This window comes from Callithrix jacchus, chromosome 13 (assembly GCF_049354715.1).
Source record: "Callithrix jacchus isolate 240 chromosome 13, calJac240_pri, whole genome shotgun sequence".
Classification (NCBI taxonomy): domain Eukaryota; kingdom Metazoa; phylum Chordata; class Mammalia; order Primates; family Cebidae; genus Callithrix; species Callithrix jacchus.
In genome coordinates, this window is record NC_133514.1 from 32329162 (window position 1) to 32356994 (window position 27833).

General features: G+C 35.1%; 1 protein-coding gene across 26 annotated transcripts in view; it reads left to right on the forward strand.

Moving 5' to 3' along the window:
• Positions 1-26321, forward strand: part of WRN (WRN RecQ like helicase) — a 151298-nt gene extending 124977 nt beyond the window's left edge. For 11 of the 26 annotated variants that reach the window (XR_013525608.1, XR_013525614.1, XM_078347446.1 and 8 more), the window contains 7 exons: positions 304-379; positions 609-721; positions 2929-3043; positions 7019-7150; positions 9764-9926; positions 19379-19587; positions 25564-26321. Coding sequence is in view for 18 of the 26 variants with exons in the window: in XM_078347446.1 (XP_078203572.1) it covers positions 304-379; positions 609-721; positions 2929-3043; positions 7019-7150; positions 9764-9926; positions 19379-19587; positions 25564-25671 (916 nt within the window). In the remaining 8 variants the exon portion in view is untranslated. The remainder of the gene's footprint in view (positions 1-303; positions 380-608; positions 722-2928; positions 3044-7018; positions 7151-9763; positions 9927-19378; positions 19588-25563) is intronic. The other 15 variants (XR_013525612.1, XR_013525615.1, XR_013525609.1 and 12 more) reach the window with 2 other exon arrangements.
• The last annotated feature ends 1512 nt before the right edge of the window (positions 26322-27833 follow it).

Below are 27833 nucleotides of genomic sequence, written 5' to 3' on the forward strand. Positions count from 1 at the left end.
TAAAAGAATATTTTCTTTCAAAAGCATTTGGTTGAGGAAGAGAATGGGACAAATGCTCTTTTTAAAACACACCGATTTTGTAATGAACTCAAATTGCAATTTTTACCGTTATAATGAATGTATTTGATCCAAAATGTTTAAAATCTAGGCTGCTGTCATTTAAATAACAAATTACCCTATTGGTGTCATGAAGAATAAATGTTAGTACTGATTTGGAAAGACATTCTCATTTAGGGGATAAAATGGAAAGTAAATGAGGAGAAAGAAAAGTTTTTATTATTTGTTTTCTTTTAAATATTTTAGTATCATGGTGCAGTCATTGGAAACATTTCACAGTGCCTCAGAGCCTGTTATTTCGGCACAAGAGCAAGAGACTCAGGTAAGTCTTTTGTAAACAGGTAATTAGTTTATGATGGAGTTGTTATGATTCTGTGCATTCTTAAAATTCTGTATTTTGCCAGTATTTAAAAAATTGTTCTTGAGCTAAAAGTCTGAGTTTATATTTATTTTAAGGAAAAATGTGGTATCTGAAGCTCTAAAAATAAAGGACTAGATCTTTCTATGTACATTTTTTAAAGTGTTGAGTTGTTTCTTTGTTTTTTGTTCAGACTGTATTATATGGCAAATTGGTAGAAGCTAGGCAGAAACAGGCCAATAAAATGGATGTTCCCCCAGCTATTCTGGCAACAAACAAGATACTAGTGGATATGGCCAAAATGAGGTAAACTATCTTTTGCATGTGTTCTCATTTATTTCCTTCTAACAAAATAGATTTGGAAAATGTATCTGAGTTGATAACATGACCATGGCTTCCACTGTCACATCTGGGAGGCGACTCAGATTCCCCCTGCTGCGATCCTTATCTCTTTGCCAAGCTTTAGTACTGTGTTTCTTAATGAATAAAAACCAGTTACATTTTCAGCTATCAGATTCAACATATATAAAATCTAACTCATTATCTACCCACCCTGCATTTTATCCGGATGCCAAAACTTTTCTTTTTGGATTCTTTATTTTTGATTATCATACCTTTAGATTCCTAGTCAGAGGTTCCTAATGCTTAAAACCTCTGATACGAATTTTCTCTCCTCCAATATAAAACTCCTTCCTCTTCCTCTTCTTTTTTTTTTTTTCTCAAGACAGGTCTCACTCTATTGTCCATGCTGGAGTGTAGTGTGATCACTGCCCACTGCAGCCTTGACCTCCCAGGCTTCTCCCACCTCACCTTCCTGAGTAGCTGGGACTACAAGACATGCCACCATGCCCAGCTAATTTTTGTATTTTTTGTAGAGACAGGGTTTTGCCATATTGCCCAGGCTGGTCTTGAACTCCTAAGCTCAAGCAATCTTCCTGCCTCAGTCTCCAAAGTGCTAGCACCACAGGTGTGAGCCACTGTGCCTGGCCTCTTGTTATTTAAATAGTTTTCAAACCTTTTGTAAAACAGGTTCCCTGTTGCCTGTCTACGCCTTCCTCCTCCTTCCTCATGACACCAGGTTATTTCTATTTTCCCTTGACCTGTTTCAGAAACAGTTTAACTATTAATCCTTTATTCTCTCTGTTTCATCTAATATATGAGTGCCAAATTAAATCTTTTATCATATTGTATTTCTGCTTAAATGGTTTCTTTCTAGCGTAGAATTCAGGGCCCTCCATTTATGAACTTAAACTTACTTTTCCATCTTCATCACAGAATTTGATATGATTTATTTTACCTGGATTGTTTACCACTTGTTGAAGACCCATTTTCAACTTCCATATATTTATTTACCATGTCGCTTCTCCTTGTAGTTTCCCTGATTCCTCAAAACTCCTTTTAAGAAATTCCTTAAGATCTTGCTGTATTACTATTTCTTGCTGTATTACCATCAAGACTATAATAAGGTCCTTTATGGTCTTATCAGCCAAGTAATTCCTCTCTCTTGAATTCATCAAGGATTTTCAGATGAAATCTAAAGATGCTTCTCTGGCACTTAACACACAATTCTTTATTTTATTTTTTTTTTGTAATTAGTGGTAAACATATATCTTCTAGATTTTAAACTTCAAATAAAGATATTAGCTCTTCATCACTTTGTGTGTTTCCCATAGCACCTAGCACAATGCCTCATAAACACGAGGTCATCATTACATATTTAGAGGAAATTCTTTCCCAAGAATAGTTGCTTGGTAATTGTATTCGTCTTTTGCTTCCTTTGAAAAAATTGTTTCTTTCAATAAATTGCATCCAGTAGATGTTACTTGACAGCAGAATTTTCTAATGATACTACACAGTGCTACATCTGACACTAATTCTTTTGTTAAAAAATAAATATTCTAAGACCATACTTTAATATTCAGAGGAGATACTTAATGAAAAAGAATAACCATTAGATTCACAGATTTGTAGAAAGAGAGCATCGTATGGTTTCTTGGATATTGGACACAATAAAAAATATTGAGCTAAAATTCTAAAGGAATTGGCAGATTTACTGTTAAAGGTAAATACTTTGTAGAAGACAATAATGAATGAGATTTTCTTCTGAGATTTTCTTAGCCTCTTGGTTGTTTCCAGGTAGAGCCTCATAGTTTTCCTTTTCATGTCTATAAAAATAATAATAAAATCAGTAATAAAGTGAGTATATGAGTAATAAAGTGAATATAACCTGTTCCTTTATGACAGTGGCCTGTTTATCAGTTAACAGTGTGTTTTTGTAGTGATGGGGGCAATAGTGTTTTTATTCATAAGTTGATAAAACAACAAATCTTTAAATGGTGGAAAGCAAAGAAAGAAATGATAAAACATGATTACTTCTGTTATACGTTGTTTTGGTTGTTGGAGAAACTATAATTGATTGAGATCATTATGAAGCTGGACATCAGCTATATTGCTGGAGTGATACTGTTTCACTGGTTTCTTGACCTTTTTTTTGTTGTTGTCTTTAAACACAGACCGACTACGGTTGCATACGTGAAAAGAATTGATGGTGTTTCTGAAGGCAAAGCTGCCATGTTGGCCCCTCTATTGGAAGTCATCAAACATTTCTGCCAAACAAACAGTGTTCAGGTAAAATACTGTGGTTTGCAGGAGCTCTTAGAGAATAAGCATTTTTTTGTAGCCATTTCAAAAGTATCCTTCAGAAGCAACATTTTCTCACTTTATTTGCATTTCCAGACTGGACACTTAGAAAATGAATTCAGATTGTTTTTAAAGTCAATCTGTTGTAAAAACATGTCAGTTATCTACTTTTAAAGATGATACTAAAAAGTAGTTGTCCAGGCTGCTGATGTCTTTCTGTTTCATTGGGAGGTTTTGTTTTTAAATTTGAAACATTATTTTAGGTTGATAAAATATAATTTTACACTCAAATGTGGTAGTTGGAAATTAAAGCTGAGAAGCTATGAGTTGGTCAGGAGCTTAGCCATTTTCTTTTGGTATAGCATATTCTCTAATTCCCCCTCCCCTTCCAGTAATGCTGTCTTTTGATAGTAAGTGGATTTCATATTATTCTCTTCGGTTTTAATAGCGTTTCCTTCATATCCTTTTATTACTGCTTATTCTGCCGTAAGTGACCATTTCCAGAAGTTTGGAATTTTCTCTAAACTCCATGGATTAGATTCAATGGTGTATACTCTGCAGAAGGTGAGGCAGTGGGAGGTAGAGGGGAGACTCCTGGTCTTGAAGTCAGGGAATCAGGACTTTAGTTCTTCCTTACAGTTGTTCACCTGGGGAACCTGCACATGTCCTTTAACTTCCTTGGGTCTTCACTTCCTCAGCTATACCATGGAAATGACACTTTCTACCCTCTCCAATCCAGGAAACAATGGATGACATTAGAAAAATAAAAGATATGGGATGAGTGTAAAATGTCGGAAGAGTTAAACACATGCAAGGCAGTATTAAGGGATTATGTTTTACTTCCAAGGAGCTCCTGGAAGCTTTGGGCAGGCACAGTTGGATCCTACTTTAGAAAAATCTTTCTCTAACTATAAGTAGAAAACCCTTCTGCTTTTTCAATGTAGCATTTCCCTCTTTTGATATAGAATATCTTTGGCAACTTTAAATTTTCTTTTTCATACTCTTATATAAGACATCATGTGAAAATTCTTATTTCTTATTGAGTTTTTGGAAATGAAATGCTAATGTCTTAATGGTTTGATAAAGACTGTCATACCTACCAGCAGTTATTGAATAAGTTCCCTCACTTTGGACACTTGACAGTAGTATCTTCTTTTATGAATTAGTGATATTATTTAATAATGAATGAAAGATCTCTCCCAACTCCCCTTCAGGAGAGGAAACTGAAGTAGGGCAAAAGGTAAATTCATAATAGGTATGAAACCTTTATGAACTTTCTGGATACAGAAGATGACTGCTAATTTCTGTGATTAGAAAGTATATTTGGGTTATTCTGCAAAGTGAAACTATTTATTAAAAAAATAAATGAATCAACTTTAATGTTTATTAAGCAAGTTTTGTTATTCATGAGTTTCATTAGCCTTGAATATATACATATTTTAAATTTTAAGTAAAATTTCTTGCTGTCACAATACACATTAAAAATTATAATACGACGTGTATTAAACACATTAAGATGGCCATTTAGGAAAAATATGCTAAAATACTTTTATATAAATATATTTTTGGAGAATTTATGGACTAAAATAATGATATCATCCATAAATATACAATTAAAGGGTTTAGGGATATCTAAAATACTGGTTAAAGTAATCTGAAGTAATACTCTTAGGAAGGTAGTGCTATACAATGTGATTCTAGTAAGCAAAAATCTAATCAAATCATACTCTAGATAAAAGACTATATGAACATATATGGCACAAATATGTACAAATATTATATATAAAAAAAGTCAGGGGTATGGGCAGGGTAGTTAGAAAATGCCAGAAGGTGTTGATGAAATACGATTGGCTATGAATGACAGTTGTTGAAACTGGATGATGCACATCTTAGTATTCTCTCGATTTGTGTATATGTTTGATATTTCCCACAATAAACCTTAAAAAAAAAGATGAGTGGTCAATTATAGGAAGATATAAATAGAAAAGGCAATATTGGCAAAGCTTACCTAAGCACTATTCAGATAAAAAGACATTTTTCGCTAACTAGATTTCAATATTATAGTTTAATTGGCAAGGAGAGTGCCTCAACTTAACCTTGTTTTTAGAGACTACTTAAAGCACTATCAGAAGTTCCCTTATGGCGAGATACAAGCCCTCATGCCTATAATCCCAGCACTTTGAGAGGCCAAGACGGACAGATTGCTTGAGGCCAGGAGTTAGAAACCAACCTGGGCAACATAGTGAGACCCCATCTGTACAAAAGCAATTTTTTTAAAACTAGCCACCCATGGTGGTACTAGCCTATAATCCCAGCTATTTGGGATGCTGAGGCCAGAAGATTACTTGAGCCTGGGGATTTGAGGCTGCAGTGAGCCATGATTGTACCATAATACTCCAGCCTGGGTGATAGAAAAAAAGTGTCTTTGTTGTATTCCAAACTTACTAACAACTTTCAGGTGTGCTGGCTTCTATATAGGACAGAACATACTGGTTGGGCCAAGTGAAACTGTCCAGTTGTATGCCTCAGAGGTTAATGAATGAATTTGCTTTCTAATATGTATACATATATATATGTATATATACACACACACACATGCACATAAAACCACGTTGAACAGATGGGTATTGCAGCTCTGCTGTAACAAGACAGAGATTGTGAGGATGAGTACTGAAATGCCAGCCTAGACCATGGCGATGCCATAGTGGGGTGACCAATCTGAACAGCCAACAATGCTTCCTTAGTAAATACTTATTTTGTCTTGATAGGATTCCTAAAAATTGCAAAATGCAACTATTCTGAAGCTGTAAAATAAAAACAGAAACATGCTACCCTTGAGACTGTTTTATTAGGTCCACCATATGCTCAGAACATGAAATTTCCACTGCTAGGGTTATTTAATTGATAGGGTCTTTGTGTTGATGTGAGAGTTTAGCTCTGAGATTCTTCCACATGTAAAATGTAATCCCCCAACAGGTTTGGCAAGCACATTTTATTACCTTGGGTCAGGTAATTCAAATTCTAACATTAGGCATCATCTATATAGCATGTAAAAAGTAAAACAGAAACATTTATGTTTCTCACCAAGCAGTAAATTAATACTCAACTAATAAATTTCTTAAACTCCCTAATAACAGAGTATGGAAACAAAAGTAAATTTCTTTCCAAAAGAAAAGCTCATGGACACATTTCCTCATATATGTATACATAATACAGTAGACCGCATGATAAATACCTTATCAAAATAATACCAATATTATTCATCAAGAGACTAGGCTCTTCTTTAAATTATTAATTTAGTTTGTTACAGGTTTTATTATGACTGTAGCATGCTGTTTTAATTTACCTTTTATGTGTAGTTAAAAAAATAGTTGTCTCTTTACCTTTATTTCAGCCTCTAAAAAGATATATTTTTCATTAATCTTGTTTTTCAATTGTTTCCCCTTTTTTCTTTAAATTTTTTTTTTTCTTAAATTTCTTAAGGAACCATATTTAAGATTTTATAGAATACTTAGATTTCTAGTTGGGATGTATCGTTTAAAATTAGACATGTAGAGAGAATGTTATCTTTCTTTATATTAGTGGTTATAGTACCTAAATTCGAATATTGATTCTGCTTATTCACTCATTCATTCGGTATTCATTTCCAGGGCACTAGGGACTTACTTAAAGACAGAGTGGGTCACATTATAGTTCCTCTTTTCGGTAGTCCTTATTGGTTAAAGACTAGGAAATGTTTGTTATTACAAATATTTTATTAAAATGTGTGTGATCTAGCCTTATTTTACCTTCTTAAATTAATATGTTAAATATCCAGCTGCTTTTTGAGCTCCCCATAAAAAAGGGAATTATTTGTTCCTTAGGTTTAACTTGTGTTATTTTTTTCTTAATGGCTAATGGTCATATTTATAATCTATTTTATTGATATTGCTGATCATTTGTGCTATATTTAAAATTCTGTAGACAGACCTCTTTTCAACTACAAAACCTCAAGACGAACAGAAGATGAGTCTGGTAGCAAAAAATAAAATATGCACACTTTCACAGTCTATGGCCATCACATACTCTTTATTCCAAGAAAAGAAGATGCCTTTGGTAAGTGTTACTTTCAAGTTACAGGGAATTTTTTTAGTTTATTTAAACTTGTGTTTTATCAGCTTTTCAGTATTAAAGCTCAGACTTGGGACCAATTTCTTCCAACCCTACAATAAATCTCATTTTATCTTTAGTTTTAAAGAGAACCGTTGTTTTCTTTTTCTGTTAAGCCTCCCTGTTTAACTAATAGAAGCAAGTTGAGCCTGACCATGAATATCTTCTAGAGGTTGTATCGGGGAACTGATAAACAATTTGTAGCTCAGTGATACTACAACAGCCATATTTTAAAATGGGACTAATAGTTTAAAAACTATAAATATTCTCAGTGTTAAGAAACAATCTCAAGATACATTAAGAAAAAGGAAGGTACAAAACAGTGAGAAAAGCAAACTACAGATGTATATGTGTGTGCATATGCATGCTTACTTAGTCACATAATATTCTTGTATGTGTACAAAAAATACATACTGGATTTCTGGAAGCATAGCCAAACAACTGGAAATATGTTTTTAGAAACTTGTGATTCATTCTATCTCTTCTAGTACTGTTTTGATGCTCTTTGGAAACAATCTAATTATTATTAAAAATGACTATATGTAGTGGCTTATGCCTGTAATCCCAGCACTATGGGAGGCCAAGGCAGGTGGAATTCTTGGGGCCAGGGATTTGAAGCCAGGGGTTTGAGACCAGCCTGGACAACACAGGGAGACCCTGTCTCTACCAAAAATGCAAAAATTAGCCGGGCGTGGTGACACGCACCTGTAATCTCAGATACTTGGGAGGCTGAGGCTTGGGAATTGCTTGAACTCAGGAGGCAGGGGTTGCAGTGAACTGAGATTGTGACACTGCATTCCAGGCTGGGCAACAGAGCCCAGACAGAGCAAGACTCTGTCTCCAATAAAAAACAAAGACCATATGTAATGTTTCTTCATTGATCTAAGATAAATCTTCAAGACTGTTGAGTTTTTTTTTTTTTGTATATAAAATGGAAAGTAAGTTTTAATGGAATGGGACAGAATAGGCTTCCAGTTAAGTCTGAGTTCCCATCATCTCGGCATTGAGTTGATTTGGGACAAGTGATATGGTCCAAAGCCTGCTTTTCTATGGTCTGTACTTCCATCCACTAGTGCCTATGTTACACACTTTTTGTTCAGGTTTTGTAATTTAAAAATAAATAAGAATAACCAGTCCATAGCTTATCTTACTGAATAAATGTTCTAACTTGACAGTCATGTTTCTTGAAGTTCCTTACAAAGGCCATTGCCCAAGAAATCAAATAATTTTACTATATTATTTTTGAAATAGATCACATAATAAATGGGAATTTTAAGTTCAATTTCTTTTGTAAATAATAGCTTATATGTACATGTTAAATATGCCTATTATGCCTAATTTGACCATGTATATGTAGTAGAAATGAAAACAGTTACTAAGAAAATTTGGCATTGTCTCCAAATTATCTGAATCAAGTGTATTCTAATGCTCAGCCATAATATGAGGTTTCATGTGTTAGTTTATGTATTCCTGATTAAAGATGTGAAGACTGTTATATCTTCATTTGTGTCTTTTGGTATTATTTGGTTGTATTATGTTGTGTAATATGGTGGTTTAATTATCCTTACCTCCCAGGAGTCTGAGAGGGTCTTGTCAGTTAACCACAAAATTAAACATGCTTAGGACTAATGAGTCAGGAGCAATACTACAATTAATTGGAGGTAATTTGAAACCTGGTATCAAATAACCCTGATATTATGCACACATGGTGCACACTTTTCTAGTAGACATTTAATGAAAGTAATTTAAAACCTACCTTTGAAGGATGAAAAACATTGCCTTAAATGCTCTATTTTGTGAAGGTGTCAACATTCATGCAAATACAGTCTAAATTCAGACTTTGAAAATGTATTGAAAGAGAGGATCATGAAATAAGAGCTGAGTGACTAAGCTTTCGGAGTGTTTCAAAGAATGTTTTACCTAATAAGTATCTGAAATGTATTTGGAGCCACATTTGTTTAAAGAACTGTATAAATATGTAGCACTGTTCGTGTGAAGTTCAATAGTAGGAAAATGCTGACAGCCCTTGTGAAACTGTGGTTATTATTATTTTATGAATAGAGCCAATTTCAAACACCTATTAAAGTCTTCTGAGGAAACTTTTATAGAATGCATCTGGAGACTTGTGTTATCACTAAGCATTTTAGGATTTGTCTTCTTGGAAATTCGTGTAACCAAAGCATCATGTGTTATTTCAAGTGTATAGAGTATTGGGTTACAGCTTACTTTGTTTTCAGAGGTTGTGACAACGATTAGACTTACAGAGAATGCCTTCTTTGCCACTAATGGCTTTCTAAAGTGAATAATTAGAGAGGGGTGAGGATTGAATTCTTTAGTAAAGCTGGGTGATTTTGTTTTATTCAATACAGTGTAAGTATAAAAGGTAGAACCTATGGAGAGCTATATTGGGGGTAGTTTTAAAGGAATTCTGAAAATGAAAATTTAAGTAAAGGTTGAGTTCATTGTTTATTTCACATTGAATGTTTTGGACATTGTCTTTCCATGAGTGGAGTGGACACTTTTAAAATTCACTGGGTTCTTTTGCTGTTCTTTCTTTAGAAGAGCATAGCTGAGAGCAGGATTCTGCCTCTCATGACAGTTGGCATGCACTTGTCCCAAGCGGTGAGAGCTGGCTGCCCCCTCGATTTGGAGCGAGCAGGCCTGACTCCAGAGGTTCAGAAGATTATTGCTGATGTTATCCGAAACCCTCCCATCAACTCAGGTGAGAAGCATGGCCTTACTCTGCAGCCTTAATGACCTGATGAAGTAAACAAGCAATCCGCTAATATTTTTCACTTTTAACAGCATTAATCCTTCATTCTGTTATGAAAACCTTACTTTTGTGATTCTTTTCCTTGTTTTAGGAAAACAATCTTTCTTCCCATTATCACTCAGAGGAAAATATACTGAGAAATTTTTTTTTTTTTGAGACAGAGTCTTGTTCTGTTGCCCAGGCTGGAGTGCAGTGGCATGATCTTGGCTCACTGCAACCTCCACCTCCCAGGTTCAAGTGATTCTCTTGCTTCAGCCTCCTGAGTAACTGGGACTACAGGTGTGCACCACCATACCCAGATAATTTTTGTATTTTTTAATAGAGACAACAAGGTTTTCCATGTTGGCCAGCCTGGTGTCAAACTCCTGACCTCAGGTGATCCACCTACCTTGGCCTCCCAAAGTGCTGGGATTACAGATGTGAGCCACTGCACTTGGCCAACATACTGAGAAATTTTTATTTTCCTTTTCAGCTTAAGGTTATAACTTCCCCACCATCCAAAACAGTGCCCTTTAATTTTTTTCTAATTTCTACCTCACCACTTGCAAAAACCACATTTTCCTCCACATTCATTCTTGGTAGCTTCCTGACCCCTAGTTCTTCCCTAAACCCTCTGAGTCCTTGCCATTGGTTTCACTTGAATAGTCTTTCTAATCAACATGGACATGGAAGGGACAGACCAAGTTCTATGGGCCCCCATGTAGAAGGACTTCCTGTCACTTTGCTGCAGGACCTCCGCTGTGCTCATGGGGAGCAAGCCCATTTGCTTGCCCTGTAGAAATATTTAAAATTAATATCCTTTTTTTTTTTTTTTTTTTTTTTTTAGCAGAAGTAAAGAGGAGGTGCTTTAGAGGATTTTCTCTCCTACATGTGTAAATATAAACTTGGGGTCTTATAACTCAATAACTCTGATTTATTTTGTTAGACTCTTAGGATAGAGTAGTGGCCATACCAAAAGCCTCATCTCCAAAGCTGTGGTGCAGATAATTACTTTTTACTACCTCAACATCTTTCCTACTTGTGAACAATTCCCCCCAAGAATTTGGAAGATCACGCTCTGAAAGTACAGTCAATACTGTACTTAAATGGATCTGAACAAAAGTAAGTCAATTAGAAGACAGGATTATTTCTAGGCTTGAGCATGACTTGACTGAAGGTCTAAAGAACAAACACTTCTTCACTTCCGTTGATCACGGTGGAAGCACAGGGAAAGGAGAGGCACGGGGGCAAGTTGGGGTAGTGGTCATCTAAGTTCCAGGGATGCAGGAGAGTGGCCAGGGGACTCCAAGTAGAGTAAATAAATAACCTATTTATAAGTTATGTCAATATCATGTTTGAAATAGAAAACCAAATACTACATGTTTTTACTTACAAGCGGGAGCTAAAGTTGGTGCACATGGATATAAAAATGAGAACAGACCAGGTGTGGTGGCTTGTATCTGAAATCCCAGCACTTTGGGAGACCTAGATGGAAGGATTTCTTGAGCTGAGGAGGTCAAGACCAGCCTGAGCAACATAGTGTGACCCCCGCAATCTCTGTAAAACAAGAAAATTAGCCAGATGTGGTGGCATATACCTTTAGTCCCAGCTACCTGGGAGGCTGAGGTGGGAGGAGAGCCTAAGCTCAGGAGTTTGAGGATAAAATGAACTGTGATCATGCCACTACTCTCCAGCCTGAGTAACAGAGTGAGACCCTGTCTCAAAAAGAAGAAGAAGAAGAAAAAGGAACAATAGACACTGGGACTACTGAGAGGAGGGAAGTAATGGTTGAGAAACTACATATTGGGTACTATGCTCACTACCTGGGTGATGGGATCAATTGTACCTCAGCCTTCAGCATCCTGTAATATACTCATGTAACAAACCTGCCCATGTACTACCTCAATCTAAAATAAAAGTTATAATTAAAAATAATAAAATCAGAAAATAAAAATCTGAGGTGAAAATTAAAAGACCAAAGCTACCCATAAGCATAATAAATCCCTCCCCCGAAAGATTAGATATATAACAAAAGATATTGTGCCAGGCATAGTGACTCACCTGTTATCCTGGCACTTTGTGAGGCTGAGACAGGCAGATGACTTGAGGTCAGGAGTTCAAGATCAGCCTGGCCAACATGGTGAAACCTCATCTCTACTAAAAATACAAAAATTAGCCAGGAGTGATGGCACATGCCTGTAATCCCAGCTACTTGGAGGCTGAGGCAGGAGAATCGCTTGAACTGGGAGGCAGAGGTTGCAGTGAGCTGAGATCATGTCACTGCACTCCAGCCAGGGTGACAGAACGAGACTCCCATCTTAAAAGAAAAAAAAAAAAAGACATTGAACCCTGACAAGTTTTAGTTTGTGCAGGAATGCTAAAATGATTCAAGATTGGAAAAAATCTTTCAGTTTTAGTTAACACCATAAGGATGAAAGGAGAAAAATTACCCAATGTCATTTGAACAACTAGAAGAAATAACAGGCATTAAAAATTGGGAAAAAATTATATTTGAGGAATACTCCAAACAATGAATTCTGCTTCTATATTACTTCCTAGCTTTCAGATGATAACCTCCTGTGCAGATCTGTATGTAAGGAATGTATGTAGTCATGCTAATTTGAGTATTTATCTGTGTGATACATACAAATTAACGATGTAAGTTAATAAGTTAGCATTTGGTGAACCTGGTTAACACTGATTTCCTAAGATTAAGTTAGATTTCTAAATTTGAAAACCTGAGGGCCAAATCCTGAACTGAGCTGTAAAACATCCAAGGTAGGGTAGAGAGGCATGTTAAGAGAAAGCTGGCCACCTCTCCTAGTCACCTAATCTTCCTAACTTCAGAAATTAAGGCAGAGAGAGGAAAATAGTAATTACTCTGTAGGATTAGACTTATGGTTGTCAAAACCTCTGTTTCTCCATTGAAGAATGAGATAGCATTTTAGAGAAAGCCAAAAAGACTCAAATGTCTTCTTGATGCTCATAGTCAGGAATTTTTTTTCCTTTAGAAATGTATTGTCTCTCAGGACTTAAAGCAATTTGCATTTTTCGATGAGATGTCGAGTACTAGGCAGTATTCTCTGAAAGAATTTGTGCAGGCCAGGGGTGGTGGCTCATGCCAGTAATCCCAGCACTTTGGGAGGCCGAGGCAGACAGGTCTCCTGAGGTCAGGAGTTCGAGACCAGCCTAGCCAACGTGGTGAAATCCCGTCTCTACTAAAAATACAAAAATTAGCTGGGCTTGGTGGTGCATGCCTGTAATCCCAGCTGCTAGGGAGGCTGAGGCAGGAGAATCGCTTGCACCCTCCACCCCCGCCCTGGGAGGTGGAGATTGCAGTGAGCTGAGATCACGCCATTGTACTCTGGTCTGGACAACAAACAGACTGAGACTCCATCTCAAACAAAAAAAAAAAAAAAAAGAAAAGAAAAAAAACGAATTTGTGCATTTCCCCCCTTTTTATCTATTGACATTTTTGCTGTCATTTAGCTGCCTTCTTTATATCCTGAAACTTACAGGTAGTGTTGGTCTAGTCAGTAAGAGCATAGGCTTTGGCAATAGACAGATCTGTATTTAGACCTTGGCTCTAGCATTTCATTGCTCTGTGACCTCCATCAAGTGACCCAATTTTCCTAAGCCTTAGTTTCCTCATCTCTAAGACAGGGAGAGTTAATATTGCCTCTCTTATAGAATTGTGAGAAATACAGTCATGCGTCACTTAATGAGGGGGATGAATTCTGAGAAATGTGTCATTACGTGATTTCATGTTGTGGGAACCTCAGAGTGAACTTAAACAAACCTAGGTGGTGTAGCCCGCTAGGGTGTGTAACCTAGGCTGTACAGTATAGCCCATTGCTCCTGGCTTCAAACCTGTACAGCTTGTGACGTTACTGAATATTGTAGGCAATTATAACACAGTGGTAAATATTTGTGTATGTAAATATAGTGAAACAGAAAAGGCACAGCAAAAATACAGTGTAAACGATTAAAAGAAAAAAGGGGGCTGGGCACGGTGGCTCATGCCACCAGTAATCCCAGCACTTTGGGAGGCCAAGGCAGGCCGATCACCTGAGGTCAGGAGTTTGAGACCAGCCTGGTCAACATGGTGAAATCCCGTTTCTACTTAAAATATAAAATTAACCTGGTGTGATGGTATGCCCCTGTAATCCCAACTGCTCGGGAGGCTGAGGCAGGAGAATTGCTTGAACCTAGGAGGCAGAGGTTGCAGTGAGTGGAGATCTCTCTATTGTACTCCAGCCTGGGAGACAGAGCAAGACTGTCTCAAAAACAAAAACAAAAAAAGATAAAAAAGGTCACTTGTACAGGGCACTTACCATGAATGGAGCTTGCACCCTGAGATTTGCTGTGGGTGAGTCAGTGAGTGAGTGGTGAGTGAATTTGAGGACCGAGGATTTTGTGTACTGCTGTGGACTTTATCAACACTGTGCACTTAGACTACACTAACTCTTGTGGTATGAATTTACCTACTTAATGAACCTGCATATGTACCCTTGAAACTAAGAGTTTGAAATTTTTTTTCTCTCACCAATAATAGCTTACCCTTAGCTTACTGTAATGTTTTTCTTTATTAAAATACTTTTACTCTTTTGTAATAACACTTAGCTTAAAATACATATTGTACTGCTCTACAAATATATTTTCTATATATCTTTCTATAAGCTTTCTGTTTTTAATTTTGTTAAATGTTTTTACTTTATACATTTTGTTGTTGTTGTTAAAAACTAAGACACAAACCCACACATCAGGATCATCAGTGTCACTGTCTTCCACCTCCAATCTTGTCCCACCAGAAGGTCTTCAGGGGAAGTAACATGCATGAGGCTGTCATCTCCTATGATAACAATGACTTCTTTTGGACACCTACATGAGGGCCTGCCTGTTTTACAGTGAACTTTTAAAATATAATGATAAAATGTATAGTATAGCAAACACAAAAACATAGTAACAGCGTTTATTATCATTATCAAGTTAATGTACCGTACATAATTGTATGTGCTAGACTTCTACACCTGTCAGCAGAGTGGGTTTGTACACCATCACCACCACAAACACATGGGTGATGCTTTGCATTGTGATGTTATGATGGCTGTGATGTCACTAGGTGATAGGAATTTTTCAGCTCCATGATGATCTAATGTATACTTGTTCCTGTTTGCTGCCCATTGTTAACTGAAACATCATTATGCATGACTGTAAATTAGATACTGTTCAGAAAGCTCTGGCACACTGGTAATATAAGGTGGTGGTGAATATGCTCATGATGAGGATAATGATGACTGAAGACATAATTGGTAAAATTTTGTGATATCTTAAACATACCCTCTAAATATGATTATTTTTATAAACTGTCATTTTTAATAGGCATTTAAAAATATATGAATTTAATGTGTACATAAGAAAGAAGGTTTCCCAAAATATATTTTATAGAAACATGCAGTTTATGTAATGGGGTGTGTGTGTGCGCGCGCGCGCCTGCCTGCATTCACACTAAAGAATTCTTGGGCATCTATTCTTGAATGGCCTAAATGGATGTTCTAACATCAGTTCATTATGAGCAGGGTCAAATGGAAAGGAAAATTTCATATTATTCAGCCTGTATTGACAACATCTGTTTTATTTGCCTATGGTAAAGAATTTAAGTGCTGTTAATTTGCTTTCTAAATCATACAGGCACAAAGTTACAGAACTTTAGATTAGGAAATGAAATTGGAAATGATTACACTTTCCCTTTACTGTTCCCACTCTGTTTTGGAGATAAGGAATGTGAGACCTAGAGAGTTATAAAGCTGTTTTAATATCATGTCTAAGATTAATGACTGAGCAAGTTTCTCTTTTTACTAGTGTTAAAGTTGTATTGCCAATTAACTTGACAGAAGTATGCAGTTTCTAATCCTGATATAGGATATGGGTATATAAACTCTAACTTGATGAGTGAAACAAATTAACTTACTTATAATCAGTTTCATATCTTTATGTATTGAGTGTCTTTGAATACCCCTTACCATATCTAGTACCTTCTACATTCTGAGATTTGCAGTTTTAATTTCTAATGTTAGATAACTTTTAAAAGTAAGAAATATTAAAATCAAGCAGAATATAATGAAAAATTCTTAAGATATACTTATTAAAAACTTATTTCATTGTCCTGTTAATACACTGTATATAGTTGCACATATAATATGAAAACGTATATTTTTGAAGCCTACTTTTAAATCCAAAATAGAGGAGGTTAAGAAGGTTGTGATAACCATGAGCTTTTTTTTTTTTTTCTGAGACAAGGTTTCACTCTGTTGCCCAGGCTGGAGGGCAGTGACACAATCATAGCTCACTGCAACCTTGAACTCTTGGTCTCAAGCAGTCCTTCCACTTCAGCCTCTCAAGTAGCTGGGATCATATCTGGCTAATTTTTAAATATTTTTGTAGAGATAGGGGTCTCACTACATAGCCCAGGCTAGTCTTGAACCCTTAGCCTCAAGTAATCCTCCCACTTCAGCCTCACTAAGTGCTGGGATTACAGGTGTGAGCCACTGAGCCCGGCCCTCTTTTATTTCTTTTGATAGTACACTTATAATCACCAAACTATTGTCATTTATTGATGTGAGATTGTGCTTTTGGATTCTTATTTTTCTTTTGTAAAATACTTTTTGTTCTCTTACTGGAGAAAACATTGTTGGATTATAAATGATAACAAGGAATGAGGATATACATACCATAATAAAATTCAGATATGTTATTTTCATATTTTATTTAACTGTAGCCATGCCACATAATTTAGTGTTATAAAAAACAAGTTTGATTGAAATCTGAACTTTGTACAATCCTGAATTGAGAAGTTTCCTCTATTTTATTTCGACACAATCTTTACCTAAAAATAGAATAATTATGAATTGAGAAAACGTAGCTATTATTTTCGTAGTCTTATTTGTTAAGTAGGTTTTGTCTGGAAAACTATATTTAAAGGAGCTTTGTACCTTTGTATTCTTTTAGCTTCTCCTTTTTTATGTAATTTTAAACTCTGTGTGTGGATTTGGGATTCTAACTATGCTTAATAATAAATGAAGGCATTGAATGAGGTACCTAGATAGCATTTTGATGAATTTTATTCTCCCATTCTTTATGTGCATGCAACTGGAAAATTAAGAATGGCTTCCAAGGGGTCTACTAGGAGAGTAAGGGTAATATGATCTCTTTTAAAACACTGAAGGCGTGTAGCCAGTGTTGTCATTATTTCTCTAGTAGATATTTTCAGCACTTATTTACATGGGACGTTAGAGCAGAATAAGATGCACCTGTTAAAGCTGCATGCCACTTATTTGCATATATATAAAATAGAGGATGAATTTACCAGAGAAATATAAAGGAGATTTATAGAAATATATTAGGAAGAGATATGAATTTTTAAATTATATCTAGAAATTATATTTATACATTTAAATTTAAATCATCAATAGTGGTTTAACACCATAAGCAAATGTTTATGCATCATAATTTTATGAAAAAGACATTCTAATTGTAGAAATAAAGTGAATCAAAAGAGAATAAAATGTCTTCTTTTTCTTTTACAATTAATTTGCTTAGCCCATGACACGATAATAGCTCAAGCTTATGTTTTTTTCCCTAAATTGGTTTGTACATATTACGTTTATAGTATGGAGAAATAAATCTTACATACTTTATTTTTTCTAATTTCTAAATACCTGCCGAAGAAAATGAATTTAATGCACTGTGGTTGTATTACTTGGTTTCAAGTGTGGGAAAATATGGTCTTCCTATAAAACAGCACTATCAGTAGAAATATAATGTGAGCTACATAGGCAATTTAAAATTTTCTAGTAGCCACACTTAAAAAAGGAAATGGATGCAATTAATTTTGATAATATAGTTTAATTAGTCTACTACATTTAAAATTTTATCATTTCAACATGTAACCAGTATGAAAATTATTAATGAGACATTTTATGTACTTTTTTCTGTAATAACCGTTTGTAATCAGATATGTACTTTATATATACAACATATCATCTGATGCTAAATTTTAAGTGGAAATACTTGATCTGTGTTTAGCTTTTATAAAATTACTGTAGAATAAAGTGGACTAATGTACCCAAGTTGTTCCAAACATATTTTACAATTTGAAGACAAATAAAAGGGAACTCATAGTAAATTCGGATACACACTTACAATAGAATACTCTTCAGCCATTAAAAAATGATGAAATAGTAAAATTGTGGGAATTTTGATGATATTAGGATGATATAACGACCAAGGGACAAATACAGTTTGGTTGAGAGATATGATAGTCATGTTGCTGATTTTACTGTATATAGAGGTTATCTTTAGCTTTCTAAGATTTTGAAACTTTAGTTAACCCACTGACCTAGTTCCTATTAGCTGGGTAACTTTCTCTTCCCGTTTTTTTTGTTTTGTTGTGTTTTTTGTTTTTTAAACTGCAGTGTTTTGAGGAGTCCTGGAGTAGCAAGCTAATCTTTGGAAGAAAGGAAAATATAATCCTGAAAACTAATAATTTAAAGAACATCTTTTCAGGTTGTCATTTGAAAAATACTCGGTTTCTGATCACTAATTTGAATTGGGTGTCAAATGTTTGATATGTTTTGTAAATTAGGTGAAGATGAATGAGTAGGTTCTAAACTACTTGGGTTTACCACCCTCTGGAGCATTGCAGAAGATTGTGATGTTGGAAGGAAGCGCTGAAACATAATTATTGGCTTGCCTATAGGAGAGTGCTGCATAATTTTAGAAGGTGTCAAGAAATTGACACAGTCTGAATTAGTTCTGTTGAGTTGCGAAAAACATAAAGTTTCTTGATTCTGAAAATAAGAAATATGTTCCCAGAAATCTCTTGTAGTTAATATGTATTTAAAAGAATTGATGTCTCTTGTTATTACAATAATAGCCATTGAAATAATCCTTTTTATTAGAGTCTTATTTACAAGTGCGATTAGCTTCTACTTAAAGAATAAATTATTTTTATACTTGATCTTAGGCAAAAGGCCAAGAAGTGATGAGAATAAGTTATTTTAAGAGCAAACTAATTATAATTGATATTTGGAATTGGAAGCACAATTTCCCTTAGAACAATTCTGTGAATGGTGATTTTGATTCTCAGGGGAGCCCACAAAAGACGGTTTGAAACACAATTTATACAGTGTCAATAGTACTGACCTGATTTTGGATCTTGGAGGCAGGGGCTTCAGGTGATACCCAAGTGAAGTTTTTACTCCATTTCCATTCCATAGGGCTATAGGCATTTGAAAGAGGAAACTTTTCTTTGGCAACCTTCATCCTTCCTTTCTACAAAATACTTCACTGTTTCTAGCTCATAGGTTTTCTAAAATGTTCTCTATAATTTATCTTGAAATGGAGTTTTTTATCTTTTACAGATATGAGTAAAATTAACCAAATCAGAATGCTAGTTCCTGAAAACATTGACACATACCTTATCCACATGGCAATTGAGATCCTTAAACATGGTCCTGACGGCGGACTTCAACCTTCATGTGATTCCAGCCTAAGGAGATGTTTCCCCAGCTCTGAAGAGGTCTGTTCAACTTCTGAGAGAAGCAGGGAAGAAGTAGGCATCAATACCAAGGTGTTAATTATATATAGAATTTTCATACAGTGCCAGTTTGTTCAGTTTCCATATCCTAGTACTAGAATGCTACATTTTTTGAACTGTTATAAATTCTGATATGATTACATTCTCTATGTGCTACATTTCCTTTGCTTTTCTTCAATATGGTCTGAGAAAAGTGATAAAAAGATAGTAAAAGGGGGATTTAGTCCATCTGTTTAGCTTATTTTGTACAATGTCAGCTTAAATTTTACCTGTATCTCATATTGACTATATACCCTGGAAAATCTTTTTTTGAGATGTATGGTTAATGGATTTAAGCATGTGGCAATTTATGTAGTTAATGATAGTGAAAACAAATTATATTATAAATACCTCCCAAACTGGTTGACTATCATTCCGTCGTTCATCATGCTCTGTTACTATGATATTGAATATCTGAGTACAAGGGTTATTGTTGCTCATGGCTCTGAGCATATCCTAGTGCTTTTGCATGATGAGAGAAACATGACAAATGTACTGTTTTGTTAGATGGTACATTTTATTAAAATCAAATGCTTCAGAAATAATTGCTCTGTGTATGGCATGAAATAAATAGCAATCAGAGAATATTATTTAGTAATATGACCCTATTAAATGATTATATAAATTTGAAAATTTGACCTTTAGTATTTTTCCAGGTCAAAAATTACATGACTCCATTACAAATGTTTTTGAAATGATTAAAAATTTGTTTTAGTTCTTAGTTGGTAAATACAGTGTGGTAGTAGGTGGTGGTGATTATTTATATTAGCATATTAGGAATTTTACTTTAGTTCTAAGGTAATCTTTGTAGGATGTCCAACAGCTAAACTCCTACCTTTTTCAAATGCTTAAAAATAAGGGGAACTGGTCTTTTAAAATTCTGTATTTCAGTTAGGTCTTTATATAGTCATGTCCTAGATACTCTAATGAAATTTAATTAGTTGGAATTCTTTATGTTGTTTATATTGAGCTAGCTAGAAGATGAACATTAAAGAAAATATATTTGGGGTGGGGTTAATGAAATTTAGCTTCCTAATACCCAGCCTTTCATTTTTGTAATGTATACCAGATGCCTAAGACCCTCTTATTTTTTCCCAACTTCAGCCTGTCAATATAGGAAAATGTGTAACATTATTTTTCCTCAACATTGAAGCACATTTGTAGTAAAATACTATTTTAACTATGTATTACCATTTTTGCTTTTTCCCTATTTCAGTAACATTAGATGCCAACAAGAGAATGGGGGGAATTTGGGGGGTTGAGTGGGAAGAAATCTTACTAAGTTTACTGGATTCTGAAAGGTATACCTAATTTGGCCTTGTTTTTCCCATTTAGGGGAACAAGGGCATTGGGTCTGGGAAGCAGATAAGAAGTGAGTGAGTCATCCAAAGCATCTTGTCTTCATTGAACTCCTTGTATGAAAAGCTGGTTTCTGTAGAGTGTTGGAGACCTAGTTTCAGAATTTGTCATATGTTAACATTCATCTTCTCTATTGACCTGATTTATATCCCTTAGTCTGTTTCATTTTAGAATTGTGAGGTTTCTGACAAAGGATAAAGTCATTAGAACAATTTTTTTAAATTAGTTGACACATTGTTACATTTACATCTCTTGTGTTTGCTATTAAGATATAGAAGCTCAATCATGTCTTTGTTTAACAGCCAAAGGTGATGTCTGGGCATTGATAATTCTGATTCAATATCTATAGGTACATGGTGGACTCTTTACGTAGTATTCTTTCATTTCTGCAAAGTTTTCTTAAATGATAGTTTTTTTAAAACTTTTATTTCTATACAGTTTTTTAAAATCATACTTTTTAGTATTTTGTTCTACTGCTTCATATTTCTTCTTCAGGAACTCCTGCTATACATGTATGTTGGATCTTCTTTACTCAGCTTCAGTATTTGTCATTTTTTGTGCATTCTTTTTACTTCTTCATTTCTCTTTAAATTTTTTTCTTTTTCACTTTCTATTTCTCTTTTAACATAATCATATTTATTTCTGTATTCCACATAGCTTAATATTCACTTACTTTTTAATTATTTTTAACACAATTTTTAGATTTAAAAATTCTTTTTTTTTTGTTTATATATACTTATTTTATTTTAACCAAAGGAGCAACCCTATTAACTGAAGACTTATATAATTTTTTCCTCTTATTTCTGATTCTTTAAACCCTTCAGTTTTGAATTTTTCTAATTTTGATTTGTGATGTTCTTTGTTTTGGATAATTTTTCTAATGTTTTCCAGTTCACTTTGAAAGGCTACAGTTTTATTCTGTATCTAAGCAAGTCTTTCTGGTATCGAAGATTTGACCTTGATATTTCTGCTCATTTTCATATGAAATTAGTTTTTCTGTACTTTCAAAAGAAGGCCAATTTGACATCTGCCTCTAATGTTTTTGTGTAATGTCTATACTGTGGAAACTTGGTTTATGAGATCTACTCTGCCATTTTTATCTGGGCTTTCTCTTCTCTTTGTCTCTGTTGTACCTGTCCTGCTTGGTTTTGATTTAGCCCCAGTGGTTTCTCCTGAATGTGGAGCCTTCTGGAAGGCAGCCTTGGCTGGTCCCAGGGTTCAGAGTAGTCATCTGCTCTCTTCACCTAAGAGACCACTGTGGATTCCTTGAACTCACTTCTGTTGGCTTGGACAAAAGCCCTCCCATTTTCACATGCTGTTATCAGATTAATCTGTCATTAAGCTGTCTTTCCAGTGTATGCCTGTGGGATGTCTTGGGGTTCTCCTGTTCTCAGATACCTCCCTGCTTGCCTCTGCTTTCTCGTGTACAGTTGTCTCGTGTACCGTGCAGGTCTTAATGGGTGTGGGTGGTGTGCCCCTACATGCTTATAATTTGGGTTTCCCAAGGATACCTTTACACTTGGTTTTATTGTAAATATCCACAATGGATTTTGGGTTTTGCTATCTAGTTCTGTCTTAATTCTGGAATTCAGAAAGGTTAAAAAGCTTTGCTGCTGCTGCTGCCACCGTCTTCCCAGTACCCTCTCCTCCTATGTCATTTTTTTCTTCTTATTTTTTTTGACTGTATAAGAGATAATGTATGACATTTCCTGTTTGGCCACTGAGTTTAATTATAAATTAAAATAGACAATATTATACACAAATTGTTTTGTAGAAGATTTATTTACAGATTCATATTCACAGTTAAAACTGATTTATGAAAATAGTTTTCATGACAAATGCATCATCAGGTGTGGTAACTATATGGCTTCACCTTGGTTATAAATGAAATTAAATTTGAACGTAACTTCCTATTTCTCTATTTGCTTACATCTGTATGTGCACATATAATCAGTACAAGAGTTGATGTTTCCTATTCGTAACTTAATGATAATAGCTTGGTAACAGAGTTGGAAGTATTAAAAAGATGTAAAGAGCACCTTAAAGTTTTGTTTTGATTGCTGGGAATTTTAGTCCTCTACTGATGAAGGAAATAGACACTGGAAGGCATTGTTTCTATTAATTGACTTAGATCTCATACTGAGGACCTCTTCAAATACTTACTGTTGACATTCAAAAGATACACTCAGTGTAAGTAAGCATTTCCCCTATTTTCTCAATGAAATAAGATCATTATTATAATTACATTGTAAACACTGATGATCATATATATAGAAATATAGAAGACTTGAAATGATATTAGCTACCAGTTAATGAGTGTGAAGAAGAAATCAGAATGTTTTGATATTTTATATTTATTATTTAATTCCAAATAATTCAGTGATGTTATGTACTATTATTTCCACTTCTCTGAGGAGACACTGAAGCTTAACTAACATGCATAATGTCATACATTTAGCAAATGGCTCAATTAGAGTTCAAACCTAGTTCTGCCTGGTTCCAAGTCTATGGTACTAGGCTACAACATGACTTAGGGTTTCTTCTTTTGTTCTATTGCTGTTCAGATGTCCTCCTCTTTTGGCAGAGTGGGAGAAAATTTTTGCAATCTATTTATCTGACAAAGGTCCAATATCCAGAATCTACAAGGAACCCAAACAAATTTACAAGAAAGCTTGGCACAGTGACTCATGCCTGTAATCCTAGCACTTTAGGAGGCTGAGGCAGGCGGATCACAAGGTCAGGAGAGTAAGACCATCCTGGCTAACACAGTGAAACCCCATCTCTACTAAAAATACAAAATATTAGCCAGGCATGGTGGCATGCACCTGTAGTCCCAGCTATTCAGGAGGCTGAGGCAGAAGAGTAGCTTGAACCTAGGAGGCTGAGGTTGCATTGAGCCGAGATGGTGCTATTGCACTCTAGCCTGGGTGACAGAGCAAGACTCTGTCTCCAAAAAAAAAAAATTACAAGAAAAAAAAACATTAAAAAGTGGACAAAGGACTTGATCAGATACTTCTCAAAAGAAGACATTTATATAGCCAACAAACACATGAAGAAAAGCTCAACATCACTGATCATTAGAAGAATGCAAAATGCCTTTTCTGTATGCCAGCTTATATCCCCAATATTTATTATTTCTAAGTCATAGTATCTTACAATGTATGTAAGTCTCATCCGTTCTTTTGGTTTTCTCTTCCCTCCTTGCAAGTGGGTACCTAGGAACAAAGCTTCAATCTTTGCCAGTTTTGTCTTTAGCTTTTGCTGATGTGTAAAAAGCTGTTTTCTCTAACCTGGATTTCTTAAGCTGGAACAGCTAAGTTTTTACCTTTTTGAAATATGAAGTTTCAGAGTCTTCTGCCAAGGATCTTTTGCTGTTTTCCTACTGTTAAATATTTCAAAACCTTTTTTAAACATAGAAAATACAATCAAACATAGCAAGCAGCTGATGAACAATATCTAGATGGTTTTCATTCTTGAAATAGAATAAATGGTATTTTTGTATTTTAGGCTAACAGACACTTTGTACCTTAGGCTAACCTTACCATAAAATCCCTCAATCACTTCTATTAATAATAACCAGATTAACTCTGTGGATTCCAGGGTGTACTCATGATGGAGTGATTTCTCTATCATGTTATCCTGAAGATCTAGGACTCTTGAGATAACACAAATGTGTGCCACTTTAGGCTTATGAAACACTTACCTACTTAAAATTATTTCATTTTGCTCATGTGCAGATGGTATAGTACCCAAACATTGCCTTTGTATTCTTTTTTTTTTGAGAAAGAGTCTTATTCTGTTGCCCAGGCTGGAGTGCAGTGGTGTGATGATAGCTCACTGCAGCCTTGACCTCCTGGGCTCCAGTGATCCTCCCCGCTCAGCCTCCCAAAGTGTTGGGATTGTAGGCATGAGCCACCTCACCTAGCCTTAAATTATTTTTTTTCAAGAATGTTTAATATGAAGTTTAGAGGCTCTTTGGCATGTGAGCTGCTAAAATGTGTTTGAAAGTGTTGTGCATGTTTATGTTTCTCTGGGAAGTGGAGCTGTAGTGATTCTCAGATGAGTCTGTGAGATAAGGAACTTTTATTTTTTCCATTTATTTAGCAAATGTTTGTTAAGTGTATTATGCCTTGGGCACTCTACATGGTGTTGATTGGTCCAGTCTGTTTATCTACCATTGTAGATGTTAGAAGCCATATTCTTTTTCACATATCTAATATAACTCTGTGTGTGTGTATACATGCCCAGGCATGTTCCTTCCTCAGAACATTAAATTCACCATTTTGGTCAACTCAAAGCAAGTACATCATGGGACATAGATCTGAAATAATGTCCACTTTTTTACTTCCTGAACCCAGTGTCTTGAGTGTCTTAAGACTACATGATAAGATGGCAAGTAATTGCCTGAAGAAATGATATAGTGATTTTGTCTCTCTTATATATATATATTTACTTTTTGATCCAGAAATAAATTCTGTAGATACCACTGTTTTGTTTTGTTTGGATGGGGGAGAAAAGATGGGTATATATTCAGGAACCTGTGTTGCTTTATGCAACTTAATACCCCTTCTCAGTAGTACAAAGATTTCTTTTTCTTTCTATTTCCTATAGACTTCACCTGCAGAGAGAAAGAGAAAATTACCTGCATGGTTTGCCAGAGAAAGTGATACCAGCAAGAAATTAATGGCCAAAACAAAAAACAGAGGTCTTTTTAGTTAAGCTGCCAATTACCAAAACAATTATGTATCTTGCTGTATTATGAGGAGAGCTATATTTTACTTCTGAAAAGTAAGGAATTGTATTTTGGCTTAAAAATGATTCTAATCACAAAGTAAAACTCACCTGTTGATTGAAAAACTGGCATCTTAAATCAGCCTTCTGCAATTCACGTAAAGTTTCTGGGTCTTCTGGGCGCCTATGTGAGTATATCACCTAAGAGAATATTAAATTAGACTTCCTGTAAGATTGTTTTAAGAAACTGTTACTGTCCTATTTTCTAATCTGTTTATTAAAACAGTGTGTTCGGAAAATGTTATGTGCTATGATTTGCTATAGATAACAGATTAATAGTTATGTAGTAATCATGTGATATAAAATATTCATATATTTCCAAAATTCTGTTTTGTAAATGTAAGAAAGCATAGTTATTTTACAAATTATCTTTACTATCTTTTGAGGAAGCTCTTATACACGTTATAAAGTGGTATTAGTTGACCAGGTCAGTGAAAATGAAACCACATTTTGGGTGCTATTAAATAGGGAAAAAGAATGTAAAAAATGTGAAATGGATACCAATTGCACTAGGCAACTGTACATTTCTATGTATCTATTATTTTTCAAATAATAAACATTTTTCATATTGAACATTATATATATTTTTTAGCTTTTATTTACTTAATTACTTTGAGTACCTTTATTTTTCAAGGATGTCAGAATTTGATTCTAACCTCTCTTATGTAGCACATGTGACTTAATTTAAAACCTATACTGTGACAGAGTTGGATAAACAATGGTTTATATAACTTTAAGCATTTCACCATACATTTCAAAGCCTTTGTTTGGCAGTTTTGTAAATAAAAATAAGTGTTGTTAAGAAACAAATATATCTTTATCATAGAAGAACTAGAAAATCCAGGGAAGTGAGAAAAATAAAAAAAAAAATCATTCATAGTTTTACTAGTAGCTAATTACTCAACCCCTTTTGTATATCCTGCCAGACTTTTTAATATTCATTTGTTTTTAGGTAAAATAGAAAAGTCTTGTATATTCTCATTTTTCTGCATTCCATTACCAGAAGGTAGTAGTGCCTGTTAAACATGTGATATGTAGTTCTCTAGCCATGTCTACTGCATTTCCATGAGTTTGCATGTGCATCTGCAATACCCTATGAGTATCCTGTGTGTTGGAGTGGCAAATACGCACAGACATGTCCGCTGCATGCCTAGGTACGAGGCTGTCTCCAGGGGAAACACTTGTTTGATTACTTGAGTTGCCAGTTGAATTTGCTGCTTTTTTTTCATGGAATGCTATTTTTACTGAAAAGAATGACTAACAAAAAACGATGATTGGTTATTTGGATTTGGATGTTTTTGGCAGACATTCAAAATTGAACAAAGTTGGCCTCTTCACGGAAAACAACTGATGGTATTTGTTGTGCCAATGATAAAATTGGAGATTTCTAGCAAAATGTGTAATTTTGGAAAACTTGTGTTCCCCCACTAGATGCTTGACAGCTTTCCTTAACATAGGGACTTCTCTTTTTTCTTTCTTTCTTCCTTTTTTCTTTTTAAGACACACATTCTCACTCTTTCGCCTGGACTGGAGTGTAATAGTATGATCATAGCTCACTATTAACCTTGAACTCCTGGGCTCAAGTGACCCTCCCACCTCAGCCTCTGAGTACCTGAAACTACAGGTGCATGCCACGATGCCCTGCTGATTTTTTCTTTTTATGTTTTGTAGAAATGAGGTCTCTGTGTTGCCCAGGCTGGTCTTGAGTGCCTGGCCTCAAGCAGTCCTCCCTCCTCAGCCTCCCAAAATAATGGGATTACAGGTGTGAGCCTCCGTGTGTGCCTTACAAAAAGCCTTTTCTATTGAGATGGATAGTAGCTGACAAATTTGAGTTTTTAATATTATGTAAAGATTTTTTCTGTGTTTAGAAGATATGTATAACTCAGTGAATCAGTATGTTCTGGATGAATAATATGTGATGTTAAGAAATCATGACTGAGGCCGGGAGCAGTGGCTCACACCTGTAATCCCAGCACTTTGGGAGGCCGAGGTGGGTAGATCATGAGGTCAGGAGATCGAGACCATCTGGCCAACATGGTGAAACTGCATCTCTACTAAAAATAGAAAAATTAACTGGATGTGGTGGCACG